This window comes from Hevea brasiliensis, chromosome 1 (assembly GCF_030052815.1).
Source record: "Hevea brasiliensis isolate MT/VB/25A 57/8 chromosome 1, ASM3005281v1, whole genome shotgun sequence".
In the NCBI taxonomy this organism is placed as follows: domain Eukaryota; kingdom Viridiplantae; phylum Streptophyta; class Magnoliopsida; order Malpighiales; family Euphorbiaceae; genus Hevea; species Hevea brasiliensis.
The window spans coordinates 105,498,288-105,511,624 of NC_079493.1; the positions used below are offsets into that span (position 1 = coordinate 105,498,288).

Here is a 13,337-nt window from a genome sequence, read left to right on the forward strand (position 1 = left end):
CATTCTTTAGGATTCTTTGGCACTAAATGAACTTGGAGAAAATCACATACATGAGGACAAAGGAAATGCGAAAAGTAAACATAAACACTTAATAAAACGGCAATATGAGCTCTTACCTGTAAGGAGTCAAATCTATTGGAATAACTACGGGGTGATAAATAGTAATAAGACAGCGGACTGATTAGCCTGAGTGCTGATGTTCATCGTGAACTGAAGGGTGCTTAGCTAAAATGCAATAATAACCGAGTGGAATGAAGTTGAGCTTGGACAATGGGAATGAAAACAGAGATGATAAAGGGTTGAAAGTGAGAGTGTGACCAGATAATGAACAAACTGAAAATGTAGAGTTCCAGTATTCAGAATCCTTTTCAAGAAAACACTTCAGAAAACTAGTTTCAAAAGTCTTTCTAATCAACACTTCTAAGTAGCAGAGTAACAAACTGAATGAAGTTTCAGAGTTCTTCCGCTATAATAACTACCTTTCTTTTTTTGCCCGTCCCCTGAACAGTTTTTCATGCAGGTATTTATAGGGACCGGGTGCTCCCCATGAAGGGTCAGGATTTATTTTGAGGGAGATCGAGGGTCAGGATTTCGAAGGACATGATCGGATGTTTGAGAATTAAAGAGAACCAAAAATGAACGGCTGAGATTATTCTTGAGAATATTTGTCCTTTCCTTCTTTCAATCTGACGGTCTCAAATCCTTTTGTCCGGAGCGATCTGAGGGCTATGAGCGAAAGGCGCTGGTCTTGTCGTCTCCTCTCTTGATCCAAGGGCTCCGGGTTCGTCCTTACAAGTGAGATCAACGGTGGAGATTGGGATGTCTGGATCATATGACATACCACGGCACTGTCGGCATTGCGGGCGATTCTTAGGCGTGCGGTGGAGATCTCGTCGCCACGCTTTAACTACCTCGGCTCACGATTCGGCGGCGGTTATTTGGGATTTGTCTTATTCTTTTTGCCTTCCGATCTCTCCCACGCTCCTATGCTGATCTCCCATCTTCCGATCTCTATTATTCTGATCCCTAGAGATCGCCCAAATGATGTAATCCGATCTTTTGAAATAAAAGTCAATTATCATCTTATTATTATTGCATTGATTATTTTTTGATCTCTGATGTGTTTATCCGATCTGGTTCCTAACTGAACAACCCTTAACTGATCCGCAATTCGAAACATTTATCTTAATATGCCGATCTCTAATTAGCCGTTCTCTCTATGGGATTTGAGAGACGTGTCAGAACAGCTGGCGAATCCCGTTAACCGATGCATTGCCTGGGACATTGTGAGCATTAAATGCTCGGACGAGTATAAATAGGGGTAGGGGTTAGCCAGTTTCTTACTTATGCCATTTTCTGTCTCTCGCAAGCAATTCCAAAACTCTCCCGATTTTCAAGCTCTTCCGACTCCGTTCAAGCTCCGGTAAGGGTTTTAATCCTTCTTTTAGCTTTAAGTTCTTTGTTTTCCTTAAAAATGAGCGGCGCCGAAGGTCAGAGAGCGACGAGCCCTCCTTCCATTCAGTTCTCGTGGTCGTCAGATGAAGAAGAGGTAGTCGGGCCGAGCGCACAACCAGAACCTCCTAGGGTCTCCGTTCCAGCTCGGGGGCGGATCGCACCATCAAGGCATGCACCTTCTTCAGGGAGGGAGAACCTTCCTATGGACGAGCTGCCATCGATCTTGCAAGAATCCGATCTGCAATCGTTTAGCCAGGAGTACAACATTGAGCCCGATTCATATGAACTTATCCGGTGTCACGGCGATCACCGAGCCGATCACTCCTTTGAAGAGAATGACATGGTGATGGTATACGAGGAACAGTTAAAGGCCGGTCTTCGGTTCCCTCTGTACAACTTCTTCAAGGAGGTCTTAAAATTTCACCGAGTGTGCATTGCCCAAATTCACCCTAACTCGTGGCGGATCTTGGTAGCCTGCCAAGGCCTGTGCCGAGCTAAGGGAATCAGACCTACGGCTAAGGTGTTCGCCAAACTGCATCGGCTGACTCGCCGAAAGGACGACGAGCACTAGTTCTTTCAGGCGAAGCCTCATTGTGGGCTCTTTACCGATCTGCCCTCCTCCCTTAAGAATTGGAAGAACCGCTTCTTCATTCTGAGGAGCAAAAATCCGACCTGCTTTGAGGACTTCCCCCGTAGCTGGTGGCACCAGGGGCCCTTGATTCCGAAGCGTATTATCCTGAACAAGGAGGAAAGCCTAATAGTGATGGAATTGAAGAATCAAGCTGCCACTCAAAAGTACTCCTGTTTAGATGCGGTGACTTCCGAGCTGCATCATTGGACGATGGAGTTGATCACGGGCAAAAGTCGCGGGCTTCAGCTCTCTGATCTTGGCATCGGTATTTTCTATTTCTCAGATCTTTGGACCTTAGCGATCTCACTGACCTCTTTTTTGTGCAGGTATGGCAGGTGGTGAAGGTTCCAGGAAGCGGAAGAAAGAAAGAGAGATTTCCCGGAAAATAAAGGAGATGAAGCATTCGGCACTACTTCAAACACCCGGCCATGAACCTGGGGAGATACAAGGGGACCCGCCTCGACCTTTGGGACCGCCGATCGCAGAAGCTGTCCGATCTCCTCCTCAACGAGAAGAGCCGCCTCCACCTCCTCCAGTTGCTCCAAGCACAGAAGGGGGTCGTTCTCGACCTCCTACGAGGCCCCCTTCTCGTGGCGCTCAAGTGCTGATTGCCTCCCTGGAGAACAACCGGACTGTTCGGAAGAACCCTGATTTTCCCAAAGTCTTGGGGTCTTCCATCTGCCTCCAGGAGGATCGGGACAGACTATCTCCGGACAATCTTGACGACATCCTAACCCGATCCATGAGTCTGAATGTAGAGTGCCTGGTGAACCAGCACATAGTCCGGGAAAAGGCGCATCGCCTGGGTAAGGAGGTTGAGAAGAAGAGTCAAGAGGTGGCATCCCTCCGATCCCAACTCTCATTCGCTCAGGATTACATATCTCAAATTGAGGGGCGGATGAAGTATTATGAGGATAAGCTGGCCGAACAGACTCATGTTCTGGCTGAGAGGGATCATGCTCTTGGAGAAGTCCAGGCGCTCCGGGCCAACGAAGCTGCTCAGGTCGCTCATCTTACCGAGGAGCTTAAGGCAAAAGATGAAGAGATGGTGACAGGAATAGCCAGCGCTTACGTGAATGCTCACAAGGATCTCTTGGCCGAGCTCCAGAAGCGTTACCCAGAGGAGGACTTCTCTTGGATGGCCGACCTGGCTCCCGGAGGCGAGGGTGAGGATAGTGAGGAGGAGGGTGAGGGAGAAGACGGACAAAATGTAGATTAGACTGGGGGTGATCCTCCAGCTGAATGACTTGTACAATTTTTGAAATGAAATGGAATGCCTCTTTTGTTCAATGAATGATTGTGATCGGAAAATCTCTAAATTACTTAACACTTGATTGTCTGAGTATATCGAAGTAACTGAAAGAGATTATTAACCTAAGTGTGAGAGATCGGAAAACATAATGAGCATGAGATCGATAGGGAATCAACGTTAATCGGGACTTGATTAAAATTGGAAATTTGGTGAACCCACTTAAAATCAAGATCATCATTACATCGGATTGGAATCTTAATTATTCCTAAACTTAAAATGAGAGATCGGCAATAAGACCAGTGACATAAAGATCTAGTATTAATTCAATTTTGTTTGACAGGAGAGATCGGGAATGTAATCGACCGGTCAGGAAATTTGACAATTGGCTTGAGAGATCGGTGAGCGACTTGGCAAGACTTTAGATGATACGAGGGCTTAGCATTGATTCAATTCTCTGTGAAGAGAGATCGGTAATATGGCAAAGAGAGGTCGGAAATGTAGTTGGCTGGCAAAGGAAAATTTAGTGCTGGGGATCGGTTTCAAAGTTTATTAATTCTGGGGATCGGTTTCAAGGTTTATTGATTCTGGGGATCGGCCAAAATATGGTGTCGACAGCTATAAGCCCTTACTTTTTACATTAATTTTAGATGAATTAACAAAACATATACAAGAGAGTATCCCTTGGTGCATTATGTTTACAGATTATATAGTTCTGATAGATGAGACGCGAGAAGGAGTTAATAGAAAGTTAGAGCTTTGGAGTACTCTAGAGTCAAAGGATTTTAAGTTAAGTAGAATGAAGACAGAATACATGAATTGCAAGTTCAGTGAAGGCCGAACTGGTGATAGGGAAGGAGTTAGTTTGGATGGAGTGGTACTGCCCCAAAGTAATCACTTTAAATATCTCGATTCAATCCTTCAACTAGATGAGGGATGTGAGGAGGAAGTTAGTCATAGGATTAAAGTCGGATGGTTGAAGTGGAGAAGTGCCACAGAAGTTTTATGTGACCACAAAATTCTCAATAAGTTGAAAGTAAAATTTTACTGTACAGCCATACGACCGGCCATATTATATGGTAGTGAGTGTTGAGCACTGAAGGAGTCGTATGTGTCTAAGATAAGAGTTGCGAAGATGAGAATGTTAAGGTGGATGAATGGTCATACTAGACTAGATAAAGTCCGTAATGAAAGTATTAAAGAAAATGTAGGAGTGGTGCCAATTGAAGATAAGTTGAGAGTGGGAAGATTGAGGTGGTTTGGTCATGTGAAGCGTAGACATACGGAGGCTTCAGTTAGACAAGTATAACACATTAGGTTAGAGGATTAAAAAAAAATGGTAGACCTAAATTGACTTGGAGGATAGTAGTACAATATGACCCAGAAGCATTACACATTTCCATGAATTTAACCCAAAATCATTTAGAATGGAGAAAGAGAATCTACATACCCGACCCCAAATGAATTTTAGAAAATTATTTTTTTAGAAATAATATTTTAGTAGTTAAAATTTAAAAATATTTAAATAAAAAATTAATATTTAATATAAGAAGTTAATTTTTTATAAAAAAAATAAATATAAAAAATAAGTTATATCATGTGGTACTTCTTTTCGCACTCTATTAAGAGAGGTGGCATATTTTTGTAAAGTTATTTTTATGCCTCAGTAAAAAATAAAAATTGAATTGAATTATTATATAATCACATTACTTTTATTTTGTTTTTTAAGTTTTTTAAAATAATTTTTTTAGCTAAATATTCACTAACTATATTTACAACATGGGAATATAAAAAAAATTAAATTAAATTCATGCAAATTTATATTTTCTAATACATAAGAGTTCCGTCCTTTTGATTTTGGCATATTGTTTAGACCAAAGAGTTTCACTTAATCAACTTTTTTTTTCTTATTGTAATTTTAATATACAAATTTTTTTTAATACAATTGAAATTAATATTTAGTTAATGATCCTAAACAAATACATATTTTCTTCAGATTTTTATTTTTTATATATAAATATTTTTATTATTTTTCATAAAATCGAATACACAATTTCACATCTGAATTTTCATAAAAAAATTTTATGACATCCTCAATTTTTAAAATATCTCTTAACATGCCTCAATTTCTATAAAGTGAAATTAAAATACCCTTAAAATGAGTATAAATTCCATTCACGCTTATATCGTAATTTGCTGACTGAAAATGTAAAGGAAATTTTAATTTCATTTTTACACATGAAAACATTTACATTAAACGTTTTAAAAATTTAAAATATAACCAAAATTTTTAGTAAAATTTTAAAAATGAACTTATTTATTCAACCTTTTTCATATTAAACTTAGGATATCATGTTCTAATTTAAAAAAATAACTGCATAATATGTTCCAATTTGAAAAATAATTGTATCAATTAATCTTATTTTTTGCTATTAACTAAGTTTTAACTATCCTAACATGGGAAAGTTTTAGAGAATGCTTATAGTTCTCATGTATAATCAAATTTGTTGATTTGATATTATTGATATTAAATTTAATATCCAACTAATAAATTAGAATTCAATTAACAAGAAACAGAGGAAATTTAGTTTAAAAAATATTTTCTTAAAATGAGTTATTTAATCAGAAATTCATAACAAATATTAAATGATATACGCAAGAATACTTCTACATAAATAATCGATAAGGTGATAGATAAGAAATTACTCTAATGGGCAACCTTGGTGATTTCGCTATATCTGCAACTATTCTATTCTAACTTTTAGTTTCAGCATCTCACGATAATCTTCAACTTTTGTAATTCTGCTCATGGTTGAGGGGAAAAAAATGGCAGTCGGGCAACAACCAGCTCTCATTCGACTTTAAACAATAACAGCTTACAATACATCCCATTTGTCAGCCACAGCCTCACAAATCCTTGAGATACACCAGGCAGCGCTCAGCGGATATCCAGAAACTGGTGGGAAAAAAATTAAGCCAGAAATGAACTGGTCGGAATGCAAATAATATATATATATATATATATATATATATATATATATATGGATGGTACAATCTTAAGTGAAGTTGATGCTATCAGATAAATATCCTCCATGACATGAAAAGCAAATTTCTAATGAAAATAATGAAATCACTGCCCAAATCCCATGCATATTAGTGAACATACCAAACCATGTTAATTAATGGATTCTCAACATGAATTGTATGCCAACATCCAGGACAACTTTGTATAATTGTGCTCCAAAAAGCTACAAAAGATTGTGATGTAGGAAAAGAAAAATAAGCTCAGTTAGTTTTCCTATTTTAAGTTGGTTGGTTTTGGTTTTGGTTTTTTGGTTTCTTATTTTAAAAAGGATTCTTATTCCTCTTAGTTATTTTTTTGTTTAGGGTCTTCACTTCCTTTTCTCAGCAGATTTAGGATTCCACATGAAATATAAAAGCATGTCTTTCTGTTATTTTGTATCAGACTTCAAAATTTTACTAAGAACAGAGAATCAATACCCAGTTTCAGAGTTCCTTATGTTTAGAAAATCAGTGTTTGCTAATTTTCTTTAGCAATTCACTGCATATGTTGGCATCAGAGCAGGAATATCTGATGTGGCAGACGAAGTAGGACACAACCAGCCTATTGCTCAAGAACAAGGGCTGTCACAGCTGCAGGCTATGGAACAGAGATTCAAAGTGACAAATGGAGGAAATCTGCAACAGGCTGGATGCAATTAGGATGGGTGATAATGAGTGCAGAAGATGGAGGAAGAGGAGAACAAGAATATGCTCACAACCCATCTGCTGCTCAACGTAATCCAGCAGGCTGTAGACCAACTGTTAGCAATGATGAATTTGATCAAGAAAATGGTGGCTACGCTCAGGTTGTTGGAACTCGTGGTAATAAGAGACAAAAGACTTGGCGAGAACATGGAGAGAATAGACAAAATCAGTGGGAACCTTAAGAATTCCGTTTGAAAGTTTATATCCCAACTTTTAACGGAAACTTTATCATTGAGCAGTGTTATTGAGGTGAGAGGCAACAAGAAACCGTATGGCCTTAGCTGGGGTCTACAAGAATTTATTGATGATTTTGTAGCTCGCACGGCTCAAGGATCTCCAACCAGTACTATATGGGGTACTTTCTCAACGGATTATGAGAGGACATCCAAGTAAGAATCCGTTCGCATGAAATGGACATCCCAGATGGATGTGGCAATGGACATCCCAGATGGATGTGGCAAGGAAAATAGAACGGGAGCTTAAGCTTCAATCAACAGAGATGTTCTTAACCAGAAACGAGGAAGGAGGAATCATGGTTTTAAATAGCGGACATTACATAACAACCATTATGTAAAGGAAAATTGCCCTACCATTACTGTTATCGTTGTTAAATAACGGGATTTTAAAATTTGGTGCATAACAGCCGTTACTAAAAGGTAAAGGCTATCACCGACTATTACTTAAAGGCCGTAACAGCCTTTATTCTTGTAAGGCAAGTTTTGATATTCACAATACATACATTGCATTAGGTTGATTAGACATCTTGAATGTGGATCAAGTTCATGAATATTCACAATATCTCTTGGTGCACGATGTTTGCAGATAACATAGTTTTGATAGATGAGACACGAGAAGGAGTCAATAGAAAGCTAGAGCTTTGGAAAAGTACTCTAGAGTCAAAGGGCTTTAAATTAAGTAGAACGAAGACAGAATATATACATTGCAAGTTCAGTGAAGGCCGAACTGATGATAGGGAAGGAGTTCATTTGGATAGAGTGGTACTGTCCCAAAGTAATCACTTTAAATATCTCGGCTCAGTCCTTCAAGTAGATGGGGGATGTGAGAAGAATGTTAAGTCATAGGATTAAAGCTGGATGGTTGAAGTGGAGACATGCCACAAGAGTTTTATGTGATCGCAAAATTCCCAATAAGTTGAAAGGAAAATTTTACCGTATAGCCATACGACTGGCCATGTTATATGGTAGAGAGTGTTGGACACTGAAGGAATCGTATATATGTAAAATGAGAGTTGCGAAGATGAGAATGTTAAGGTGAATGAATGGCCAAACTAGACTAGATAAAGTCCGTAATGATTATGGGAGAATTAGAGAAAAGGTAGGAGTGGTGCCAATTGAGGATAAGTTGAGAGAAGAGAGATTGAGGTGGTTTGGTCATGTGAAGCATAGACACACGGAGGCTCCAGTTAGACAAGTAGAGCACATTAGGTTAGAGGATAGAAAGAAAAGAAGGAATAAACCTAAATTGACTTGGAGAAGAGTAATACAACATGACCTAGAAGCATTACACATTTTGGAGGATTTAACCCAAAATCATTTAAAGTGGAGAAAGAGAATCTACGCAGCCGACCCCAAATTTTTGGGATAAAAGCTTAATTGAGTTGAATTGAGTTGTAGTGAACTGTTATGCTAAGACAGATAAGAACCAATCATAATGCATAGGGCTATTAAAAATTTCCCCATCTATGGCCAAGAAATCCTGCAACCTTCTCTCCAATAGATTAAAAGTAAGAATAGTACTAATTGTCCCCTAAAATCAATCTACTTGTTTTGGTAATCCAATTGCTAACATTATCCAATTAGGTTTCCATTGCCCATCTTAGCGATAATCTGCACTTGTTGGAAATGGATTCAAACCATAAAATAGAAGAAAAGCTGAATATAATTCAGAAAGCCAACCAAATTAACTCAAATCTAAGTATAACCAGACTTACGAGTCTAAATTCCAGAAATAAGCAAAAGTATTGACAAGAAGACAGGCATGCATGCTATACATTACTTTTCTTGTTAATCAGATATAAAAGCAAGAAAATACTTGATAAGAAAGTGTTACAATTGCATTAAGTCAGCTTTTGATCCATAGCCTTCAACACAGCCAGATCTTGATGGATAAGACTTGGATCTTTACATGAACTAAAAATTGTGAGCCATCAGCTTATAAGATTTAGACTAAGGAACAGGAAAAGTGGGGAGGGAAAAAGCTATCACAAAAGCACGGGCAAAACAAGAATTTTTTGTTTTAATATAAAATGGAAAAATTCACATGCACAATAAGAAAAATGCAAATTTTAATAGAAATATAATTACATAAAAGGAAGTAAGTGATCTAGGAAGAACTTACTTGCTATGAAATCATCTATATAATCACAATCAATTTTTACATGGGCCGTTGCACCAACCTGGAATTATAAGGTGAGAGATCAGGCTACAAGTCTCAATGAGAAAGCAAGTGGTATAAAAGCATTTGTTAGTTTTGAACATACCACAAAAACAATATCCACATCATCACCGACTGCAGCTACATACTTGTTCATTTTAACCAGTTTTTCTGAACTATATGAGAACCCTGATGCAAAATCCAGAAAATCTATCATTGCTAGCAAGTAGTAATTGTCCATTAAAGGGAACAGCTGAAAAACTTGAAGCTTACCTATTTTACGAGAGTTGACAGGCAGGTACTGGGTCACAGGATTCTTGATTACACGCAAAAGCTTCTCACGCTTACCAACAGCAGTTATACTCAGTTTCTGAAGCAGCTGCACTGCAAGATTTAATAAGGTAGTAAACAGTAAGAGCACCTCAAAGCAAACAAAAGATCATGACAATCAGCATTATATTTAAGTGACTGGATCAGATTAGCTTAACTTACACATAATTCCAGCAAATCGTTTATATGTCCTTGGTATACGCACATGTGGTTTAACTTCAAAAAGAACACCCTTATCTGTTTTCACATACACAGCTCGCAACCTCCCAGCCTTATTTACTGGACTATCTAATATTGATAGGAGAGCCTGGCATCATCATCAACAATCATAACATAAGAAACAAAATTAATTTGAAATGAGGTTTTAACATGGCAAAAAAAATTTCCATGTCATCCCTATTCCAAAATGATTTCTTCCTTTCAGAAATAACATATCATTAACTTTAGCCTCTACCTGGTTTGTTTGCGCTTTCTAAAATGCACTTTTTACTGATTTTGATTTTGCTTAAAAACAAATGTAAGAATAAGAAAGTATAACACTTCATAAGAGAGAGAGAGAGAGAGAGAGAGAGAGAGAATTATTTATTTATATTTCAATAAATTGTTTGCTTTTATTGCATGTTTAACAAATTTCGCTTTTTGATTTTTGCTCAGAAAAAGAAAAGCAAGCTAACCAAAAGAAGCCTCAGTTATTAAGGCAACTCACATCATTGACCAACATTTATACTGTGTCTATAACCAAATAAAACCGAGACCAATAATGGTTCTAAACTGGGACTTAAAGAAAAATCATTGGCGGCAAACAATAGCAATGAATCCTAAAATGCACTAACCTGATAAACAATATCAGGCCTATAATCAGCTGGATTTTTGTTATTTTTCCGCAAGAAATTTGCATGATCGTCAGAATTCAAAATCTGGTAACTCTGCACGAAGAGAACTAATTAGATAGAGTAGAAATCTTGGACAAACTGATAAAACAAAATCTACAATCTTAAGAGCCTAAAGCCATAATTCGACTCCAATTAATGCAATTTACAGTCACACAACTCTAAACATCTATATTCATTTATGCAAAACTTTCATCGACCCAAAAGCATCTATAAGAAAAAAGGACCCCAATGAGCATTACACACCTTTCCAACTTTAGCAACTTCCAAAGAGGCCCTCTCAAGCACAAATATAAGCCCAGGCTTTTTTGTTTTTAAATCACTGGGAACAATTGGGATGCCTGCCATTTCATGTGTTTGCCCTTCTAATTCTTCTTCTTCCTTCCCGCTGGTTTCCATAGCCATTTCTTTTTCTTCAACCATAGCTCTTTTCGCTCTTTCTATGGATTGCTCTTCGGCTTCCACTTCATCTTCCTCTTTATCATATCTCTCCTCTCTCTTCTTCCGCTTCTGCCCCTTTATCCCACATGGCCGTAACATTTCTTCACTTCCCAATAAATTAGCCTTCAACTAGAAAACAAAATATAATAAATTCAAAGAAATGGGGGAGACCGAGACTACAAGTTCATGAAAACAAATTTTGTGTTCTTTTCTTTTCTTTCTTTGAGTCTCCATCTTGGTATTAAAATTGCAGCAAAATTCACAAGACCAACAAATTAAAACCTCTGTTACTCGCACACAATCTTATGCAAACATAAAGAGAGAGAGAGAGAGAGAGAGAGAGAGAGAGAATAACCAGATAAGTATGGAGGTTGAACCAAATAGTACAATGGGTAGGGTACCCAGGAATTTCAATTTATCTGAACCCAAACCCGTGAAGAATATAACTACCCATGCCTGTCTCAAACCCAAATGAAATATATATTTCATTACCCCAACCCACACCAAATCCGATAACTAGTAACAGCATACTTCCCTAACCGGCCCAAACCCATTATTTTATTATCCTTTTTGCTGGCAAATAAGGGGGGAAAAAGATAGGAAACCTGAACCTGAAACTATAGAGAAACTTCAATAAAGTGTTGCAAAAGAAAAACTTTTAGAAACAATTAAACATATCACATTAAATATTCACCAAAGTTTATATAATTTAAACAAACATAATACATAAAACATGATAAAAATATTAATCATAGTATATAAATTGTATCAAACATGTCAAATAACAACATATTAAATCACGAATTATAAAACAACAAGTTCATAAATACAACACTAATCTTTTGAAATATTCATGGAAACGTAATCTTTACAACTCTCAGATGGCCGAGAAACAGAGGCAGCCTCACTGTTACCTAATGTTGACATCTCAAAATACCCTAAATTGCAGAAGCCAATGTTAAGCAATTATAATTATAAGATTATAACTTAAAGAATAAGAAATGGTACTAAATGTTGACATAAATTATCAGCAGCAGCCAGCAAGTTCTCAACTTGAAGAAATGATTTGAAGGTGATAGCATCAATCAAGAACAAATGAAATAAAATAAAAATGGCCTAGCAGAAGAAATGGGTAAAAAAAGTTAGGAAATAAAAAAGAAAAAATAAACATATTTACAAAAGCAGTATAATTCATAGTTAATAATTTTGAGAAAAATAAAAATGGTTTTTGACAATATAGAACAAAACACATCCCATTTCCGAAATCAATAACCATAGCCTTTGAAGAAAAAAATTTCAATTTCAGGTTTATCTATAAGGTGACTCAAACCCCATGAATCTTGTAATGACCAGAATAACTCAAAATCAGACATGTTTAGACAATATTTAGCAGAAGATATGGAAGATGAACTTACCTCAGCTGAAGAGCAGGGAGGAGCTTGAGATAAGAGGGAGGAGTCGAAGGGACGAGCGGCAAGAAGCAAAGATTTCTGAGCTGCAGCGAGCTTGAGGGTCGTGGGATGGACGAGCTTGACGGGTGAGGAATGACTCGACGAGATTGCGGGGCGATGACAGTGAGGGTATCGGTGTGCTGTGAGCGTACGAGCCTGAGGGTTTAGGTTTAGATTTAATGGATGCAGGTCAATTTTATTTTTTTTTATTTTTATAATGATTAATATTAATATAGTTTAATTATTTTAATTAATTAAAAAGTTAAATTTTAAATTTTTTTAATTAAATAAAATTAATAATTATAACTTAAATCTATGATATTCTTCATTAAGTATTTTTCATAATATTAGTTTTATTTTAATTTATTGTATATAACCGCAATTTATTTTTATATATATAATTTTAAAAAATTTAAATATTAATCAATTAATAAATTTTAAAATATTTATTATTTTGTGTTTTAAGAATATATATTATATAAAAAATTAAAATGACTCTTATAAATTAGTGAAAACTATAAAATGAAGTCATTTATATAATATCAATTTTAGATTGATACTATAAATCTATAATTTATTTATTCTATAATATAATTTTTTTATTTTATTTTTATTCTTTTATATATAAATGTGTGAATGAGTGAATGAATTTTCAAACTAACAAAAAATACCCTTAATCTATATTATTTACATTATTAAAAAAAATATCAATTACGTTCATATATTTA

At 36.4% G+C, this 13,337-nt stretch overlaps 1 protein-coding gene across 2 annotated transcripts; it reads right to left on the minus strand.

Annotated features, from left to right (window-relative positions):
- Positions 1–5,918: 5,918 nt before the first annotated feature.
- LOC131179652 (uncharacterized) lies at positions 5,919–12,791 on the minus strand. 2 transcript variants are annotated; one of them, XM_058146442.1, is made up of 9 exons: positions 12,574–12,774; positions 12,031–12,096; positions 10,964–11,287; positions 10,661–10,753; positions 9,990–10,134; positions 9,771–9,881; positions 9,604–9,686; positions 9,462–9,519; positions 5,919–6,291 (listed from the first exon to the last, which is right to left on the minus strand). In XM_058146442.1, exons 3-9 carry the CDS (start codon positions 11,255–11,257, stop codon positions 6,212–6,214), a joined length of 864 nt encoding a protein of 287 aa, XP_058002425.1. In that variant the 5' UTR covers positions 11,258–11,287; positions 12,031–12,096; positions 12,574–12,774; the 3' UTR covers positions 5,919–6,211. The 2 variants fall into 2 exon arrangements, with proteins under 2 accessions (XP_058002425.1, XP_058002424.1); XM_058146441.1 differs by lacking the exon at positions 12,031–12,096 and having other exon boundaries at positions 12,574–12,791.
- Positions 12,792–13,337: the final 546 nt, after the last annotated feature.